Source organism: Empidonax traillii, unplaced genomic scaffold, assembly GCF_003031625.1.
Source record: "Empidonax traillii isolate 1590-97213 ecotype Southwest subspecies unplaced genomic scaffold, ASM303162v1 scaffold1973:size63974, whole genome shotgun sequence".
In the NCBI taxonomy this organism is placed as follows: domain Eukaryota; kingdom Metazoa; phylum Chordata; class Aves; order Passeriformes; family Tyrannidae; genus Empidonax; species Empidonax traillii.
Genome location: NW_020957166.1, coordinates 22,835 through 29,749, shown reverse-complemented (window position 1 = coordinate 29,749; position 6,915 = coordinate 22,835). Strand labels below are relative to the sequence as shown.

Sequence of the window (6,915 nt, the reverse complement as noted above, 5' to 3'; positions counted from 1 at the left end):
CAAAAACCCAAACCATTCTGTGGTTCTGTCACAGGGCTCAGGATTGGGGTTTTCCCAAGCCTGTCCCAGCAGTCCAGCATAAGGGTGTCCCTGCACAGGACATCCCACATGTTCATCCCCCTGAGACTCACAGGATGTTGGGAGGGCCAGCGTGTGGCCACCCTGTGCCTGTGCCATGGCATTGCAGGCATGAGAGGATGCATCTGACGTCACAAGCCTTTCCTCCTCTCTCAATTAATCCCTTGTCCTATATATAGAAAAAAAAGGCACTTTAATTATCCTCCCTTCCCTGTGTCAGAGCTGTGTGTGTGCAGAGGGATTTATTAATTTGTGTGGCTGCTTCCCGGGGAGCTCAGTGGCTCTTCAAGGTGACAAATAACAAGCATTCAGGATTTCAGTTTGGGTTTTTAATTTGTTTCCCCCCTTTTTGTTGAATATAAAGGTGGGAGAAAAGGAAAAAAATAATAATAATAAAAAAACCCACACCAGAATTAAAAAGGAATCAGTGGTAAGGTGATGGTTGGCATTAAAAGTTCACTTAAGCCAGTTTCCAGTGGGAGATGGGATGGTCCCTACTTCCAAGGGGACCTGCTCCTCCAGGGTGGCCCTGTGACATCCCAGCAGAGCAGATGAGTCCTCACTGTCCCCAGGGCTCCCCTGGAGATGGTGGTTTTTCCAGACAGGGCCTGGGTGAGCAGAGCTGGTGGTCCCAGGGCTGTGGTGACACCCTGGGGCTTGTCACAGGCAGATGTCCTTCTGCTGCCCATCACTGCTCCTCCCTGCAGCCCAGCCACAGCCCTGCTTATCAGCAGGGGTCTTGTTCCCTCCCAGCACCCCAAGGCGTTGTCCCTGCTTCACCCAAGTGGTCTGGGGTCAACCCCAAGCCCCCAGGAGCCAGAAGCCACCCCAGACTCTGCCAGCCCTTGGCAGAGGGCGCAGGATGTGGGGGAATTCTGGGGCTGCATACATGAGAGCGGGAGATCCCCCAGCCCTGGCATTTCTCTCTGACTTCTCTAGCACCAGTTACTGTGGGTGCCCTTGTTAGGATTCAGAGTTGGGCAGCCCGTTGGGCTGGGCAGGCAGGTACAGGCTGGGGTGCCTCACCCTGGCAGGAGGTTCATGCCAATCCGGTGTGGTGCTGGGACCACCTGAGCTCTGTGGGATGTGGTACCCAGGGTGCAGAACCAGTGACAGGGCACTGCAGCCCCAGGGTGGAGACTAAGGGGGGCCTGTGCCTGCTCTGGTGATGCTCCCCATCCATGTTTCACAGGTCTTCCCTGACATGCCCTCACTGCCTGAAGCAGAGCAACACCTTCGACCCCTTCCTATGCATCTCCCTGCCCATCCCCCTGCGCCAGACCAGGTGAGCCCAACCTACCCCTCCCCAGTCGTGGTAAAATGAGGGGCACACCCACCACCCGGCAGGGTGTCAGCTCCAACCAGAGCCACTGACATAATTTGGGGTAAATAATTGATGTGGGAGTTGGGGGCAGCACTGGGGATGGATGACAGCAACCCACTGCAGGAGCTGTGTCCATGGGGTGTTTGCCAGCCCGGAGCTGGAGCTGCTGTGCCAGTGGGTCACAGAATCACAGAATGAACTAGGTTGGAAAAGACCCTGGAGATCATCCAGTCCAACTCATGACCCAACCCCACCTTGTCACCCAGCCCATGGCACTGATGCCACATCAGTCTCACCTTAAACACCTCCAGGGACGGGGACTCCACCCCCTCCCTGGGCAGCCCATTCCAGTGTCTGATCCCTCTCTCTGGCAAGAACTTCCCAATGTCCAACCTAAACCTGCCCTGGGGCAGCTCAAGGCTGTGCCCTCTTGTCCTGCTGCTGGTTCCTGGGAGCAGAGCCCAACCCCCCCCGGCTCCCCCTCCTGTCAGGGGGTTGCAGAGGGTGAGAAGGTCCCCCCTGAGCCTCCTCCTGTCCAGGCTGAGCCCCCCCAGCTCCCTCAGCTGCTCCTCCCAGCACTTGTGCTCCAGACCCTTCCCCAGCCTCGTTGTCCTTCTCTGTCCCTGCTCCAGCCCCTCCATGTCCTTCCTGAGCTGAGGGGCCAGAGCTGGACACAGCACTCCAGGTGAGGCCTCACCAGTGCCCAGTCCAGGGGCACAATCCCTGTCCTGCTCCTGCTGCCACCCTGTTCCTGAGCCAGGCCAGGTGCCATTGCCTTCTTGGCCACCTGGGCACACCCTGGCTGATGTTCAGCTGCTGTCAGTCAGTCCCCCCAGGTCCCTTTCTGCCTGTCCCAGTCCCCCCCACCTGTCCCCAGCCTGTGGTGCTGCAGGGGGTTGTTGTGGCCAAAGTGGTGGTCGTGAGCGGTTTCGGGTCTCAGCACAGCTGAGTGTCCCGCGGCCGAGGTGTGTCAGCGTGTCCCCGTGGTGTCCCCAGGGCTCTCAACGTCACCCTGGTGCTGCAGTGCGAGCGCTGGCGCTTCGTGCGGGTGGGACTGGCCGTGCCGCTGCTGGGCACCGTGGCTGACCTGCGGGAGATGGTGGCACGGGAGGGGTGCATCCCCCCGGAGCAGGTAACGTGTGGGGGGGGGACACACAGGGTGGGGGGACGCACCCCCTCCCCCACCCCTTGGTGATGCTGAGGGTGCTGGGTGCCATCCCACAGGTGATCCTGGCCGAGGTGTCCCCGCGGGGCTTCCTGCGCTCGCTGGGGGACAAGGAGGAGCTGGGAGCAGCCGGGGAGGGAGCTCCTCTCTACGCCTTCCAGCCGCCCCCCGCCCGCCGTGCAGGTACCGCCCCCGCGGCCTGATTGGCTGCTGCCTGCAGGCCTGCCCTGCTCTCATTGGTTGGGAGCGGCTTGTGCCGCGCTGGGATTGGAGCTGGGCTGGGCTGGGGCAGGAGCGCCCCTGGGATTGGTGGGGAGGTGGATCCCCTTTGCTGGGATTGGTGGGGAGGTGGATCCCCTTTGCTGGGATTGGTGGGGAGGTGGATCCCCTCTGACTGGATCAGTGCTCCACTGGGTTTGGGGGAGACGGGATTGGTTGGAAATCTCTGCTGGGATGGGTTGGAAACAGAGCCCTTTAGCTGTGGTTGGTGGGAGGCAGGTGTGCTCTGCTGTGATTGGCGGGAGCTGTGTGCTCTGTGCTGTGATTGGATGAGAGCCTTGTTTGCCCCCATCCCACGATTGGTTGGCTGCGGGTGTGCTCTGCTGTGATTGGTGGCAGTTTCTCCACTGCCCATGATTGGTGGGAGGCAGGCGTGCTCTGCTGTGATTGGTGGAAGGGCCAAGCCCCCCGGGTTGTGATTGGTGGGAAGCGCGAGGTGCAGGCAGCGCTGCACACCAGGGAGCACAGGCAGGGACCCAGCACGGGCATCGCATCGCACCAATTAACTAATTAACTAACTAACGAGAGCCCCTCCGTGCCCCCGCCCTGCCCAGGGTGCCCCCGCAGCCTGCCCGCGTCCCCCGGGGTGGCCCGGCCGGAGGGGCCGCGCCTGCCGCCCGCCGCCGCCCGCTCCTCCGACTGCCTGCACCGCGGGCCGGGCAGCCGCATCCTGCTGCTGCTCTGCAACACGGCGGGCGCCGGCCCCCAGCTCGCCAGGTACCGTCACCCCTCCCACGACCCCGCCCTGCCCTCCCGCCGCGGGATGGGGCGCGGGGTGTCCTCCCGGAGCCGCCTGTGCCCCTCAGCCCGGTGTCCCCCCCTTGCCTGTCCCCAGGTTCGGGCCGCCCCTGGTGCTGCGGGAGGAGCGGGGCATCTCCTGGGAGCAGCTCCAGCAGAGCATCCTGGCCCAGCTGCGGGCGCTGCTGCGGGGAGAGGTGCGGGCACAGGTGAGCTGCGGTGTGGAGGGATACTCCTGTGCCCTCCTGGGGCTGCTGGCACCGGCTACAGTGGTGACCGCAGGCAGGTCATCCCCCAGCCCCACATCCCTGGCCCCAAGGATGTCCCCTGCCGACCCAGCCCTGGGGACCAAAGCAGTTCAGTTTTTGGAGCGTTTTTGTGTCCCATGTCACAGAGCCTGGCTCCCACAGGTGCTGCTGTAGGGCCAGGGTGGCTCTGTCCCCCCCACATCTCAACAGCCCCCTCTCCCCTCGCAGGGAACAGGAGCCCTTTTCCGCATTCGCCTGGCTGGGGGCTCGGCCCCCTGCATCTACCTGTCCCCGCAGGACCCCCGTCCTCTCTGCCACCCTGCCATCGACAGGTAAGGGCACTGCAGCGACGGGATTGTCCCCAGGATGTCCCCTCACCCCCTGGGGGTGGCCAGTGGTGGCACCATGGATGGGTGCAGTGTTCCTGTGGTGGCTGTGCTGTCCATGGGCCATGGGCGGCCAAAGGTGTCCCTTGTGGCTTTCCAGTGTCACTATAGATGGCCACAGTGGCGGTCACCCTGCTCCCCCAGCACTGCGTCCCCAGCCCAGTGTCCCCACTGTGGGTGGTGCACAGGGAGGTGGTGGCTGTCCCTGCCTGCCACCACAAGCGGCCAAGGAGGTGGCCCCACAGGGACGGGGGATTCTGGGGGACATCTCGCCTCGTCCTCCCCCTCAGAGCCCTGCAGCTGAGCGGGACAGGCGGCCCCCCCCATGTGAAGCTGACGGTGGAGTGGGACGTGAGCACCAAAGAGCGGTGAGTCCCTTGCCCCCAGGGCGGGAGGGGCCAGCCCAGCACTCAGGCCACCCTCCCTGACCGGAATCATGTCCTGCCCCCCCCCCTCCAGCCTTTTTGGCAACATCCAGGAGGAGGTGGTGCAGGACGCGGAGAGCGTGCGGCTGCAGCAGCAGGCACACCGGCAGCAGCACAGCTGCACGCTGGACGAGTGCTTCCAGCTCTACACCAAGGAGGAGCAGGTACGGGGCACCCCACACCCGCGTGGGCGCCTGCTCCCTGCCCACACCCGGCAGAGCCACCACCGGGACGAGGCCCCACCCGTGGCGCGGCGGCTGCGGGGGTGTGAGATGCTGGTGGGGGTGACAGGGGGGTGCTGAGGATGGCGCCGTGGTGTCCCCAGCTGGCCCCGGACGATGCCTGGCGCTGCCCGCACTGCAAGGTGCCCCAGCAGGGCACGGTGAAGCTGAGCCTCTGGACGCTGCCCGACATCCTCATCATCCACCTCAAGCGCTTCCGCCAGGTGGCCGAGCACCGGCACAAACTCACCACGCTGGTGAGGTTCCCCCTGCGGGGGCTCGACATGGCCCCCCACGTGGCGCAGCGGGGCCAGCCCGGGGGGCAGCTGTTGGGGCGCTGGGCGCCCTGGCAGCCCCCCCTCCGCCTGCCCCCGGGCTGCCCCCGAGACTACCTCTACGACCTGTACGCTGTCTGCAACCACCACGGCAGCATGCAGGGGGGGCACTACACCGGTGAGTGGGGGGCACGGCGTGGGCGTGGGGGTGGGAGGGCAAACTGCTGGGCAAAGTGTGGGGTTTGGGGGCACCTCGAAGAGCGTGCTGTGGGGCACGGTGTGGGGTTTAGGGGCACGGCTGGGGGTGCCGCGGGGAATGGCAGGGGGCTGGGGGTGCCCTGCAGGATTGTGGTGTGGGGCATGGGGCTGGGCTATGGGGGCTGTGCCGTGGGGTACAGCATGAGGGTGGGGGCACTGGAGAAGGGTGTGCCTTGGAGCGTGGCAAAAACATTGTGGAGGGCACTGCACGGGGTTTAGGGGACATCACAGGGGGACCGTGGCATGGAGTTTGGGGGGCCATGGGGCAAGGTAAAGGGGAGCTGGGGTGCAGGGGACATACAGGATGGCATTGCAGCCACCCCAGGGCAGACACCCCAGCAGCGTCCTGCTCCCCCACTGTGTCTCTGTTCCTGCTCCCCACTGCACCCTGGAGCTGCGGCGGGGGAGGTTGTCTGCCCCAGGGCAGAGCCTGCACCCCTCCCTCACCCCGTGCCCCCCTCACCCCCAGCCTACTGCTGCAACGCCCTGGACGGGCGGTGGTACAGCTATGACGACAGCCGCGTGGAGGGGGTGCGGGAGGCGGAGGTGAGCACCCGCAGCGCCTACATCCTCTTCTACCAGCGCCGCCACGCCGTGTCCGCCGGCGGCTCCGTCAGGGGTGAGCACCCACCCACCTCCCTGAGCCTCTGTGCCCCGGCACCGCCCCCGGGACGGGGCACAGCCGTGTGTGCACAGCCAAGCCTGCCCATGTACATGCATGTCATGCACACCGGCAGGCAGTGTTGAGCACACACGGCACAGCCACGTGCACACCCTTGCACACGTGTGCACAAACAGGCATGGACAGTACAGCTGAGTGCTCACAGGTTTACATGCGTGTGCGTGGACACACGGTCACACACAGTGCTGCCATGTGCAGAGTCACTGGGGCACACACACGTGTGCTTGGAACTGTGGCCACACAGCACCCTGCACAGCACACTCACCACACATATGTGCACGCGCCTACCTGTGTGCACAGCCCTACATGTGTGTGCACGTACCCCTGCATGTGTACACACCCCTACGTGTGACCTACATGTGTGTGCACACAGACCTACCTGCAACACCCGGTCGTGTGTGCATACACCCCTACACATGTGCACACACACGTGTGCACACACCTACATGCCTGTGCACACAACCCCCCCACACGTGCACACACCTACACACGTGTGCACATCCGTACATCTGCACATATGTGCACATACACCTACATGCCCACGCAACGCCCCCAGGCCGATCCCCCGCCCCGCTCCCCACGCTGGGTTCCCCCAGGTTCCTCATTGTGGCCCGGCGGGACCCCCCGGTACGGCCCCCGGCCCAGCGCCCCCCCCCCCCACTCCCCGCAGGCTCCGCCGCCCCCCCGGGGCACTGGCTGTTCCGCCTGGCCGGCACCGACCCCGGCACGGATCCCGGCACCGCCCCCGACCCCTCTTGCTCCTCCGGCGCCCAGGAGAACGGTGAGACTCAGCCCCGCAAGCCCCTCCGCCTCCCGGACCTCCCGAGCCCTCCTGA

At 64.8% G+C, this 6,915-nt stretch overlaps 1 protein-coding gene across 1 annotated transcript in view; it reads left to right on the top strand.

The window, feature by feature from the left end:
* The window catches only part of USP43 (ubiquitin specific peptidase 43), a gene marked incomplete at its 5' end in the record, with an annotated part of 14,779 nt that overhangs the window by 6,879 nt on the left and 985 nt on the right, over positions 1-6,915 (top strand). The window contains 11 exons of the mRNA XM_027909180.1: positions 1,271-1,363; positions 2,399-2,534; positions 2,627-2,750; positions 3,401-3,563; positions 3,682-3,793; positions 4,061-4,164; positions 4,509-4,586; positions 4,678-4,807; positions 4,969-5,317; positions 5,867-6,016; positions 6,750-6,860. Coding sequence (XP_027764981.1) covers positions 1,271-1,363; positions 2,399-2,534; positions 2,627-2,750; positions 3,401-3,563; positions 3,682-3,793; positions 4,061-4,164; positions 4,509-4,586; positions 4,678-4,807; positions 4,969-5,317; positions 5,867-6,016; positions 6,750-6,860 — 1,550 coding nt within the window. The remainder of the gene's footprint in view (positions 1-1,270; positions 1,364-2,398; positions 2,535-2,626; positions 2,751-3,400; positions 3,564-3,681; positions 3,794-4,060; positions 4,165-4,508; positions 4,587-4,677; positions 4,808-4,968; positions 5,318-5,866; positions 6,017-6,749; positions 6,861-6,915) is intronic.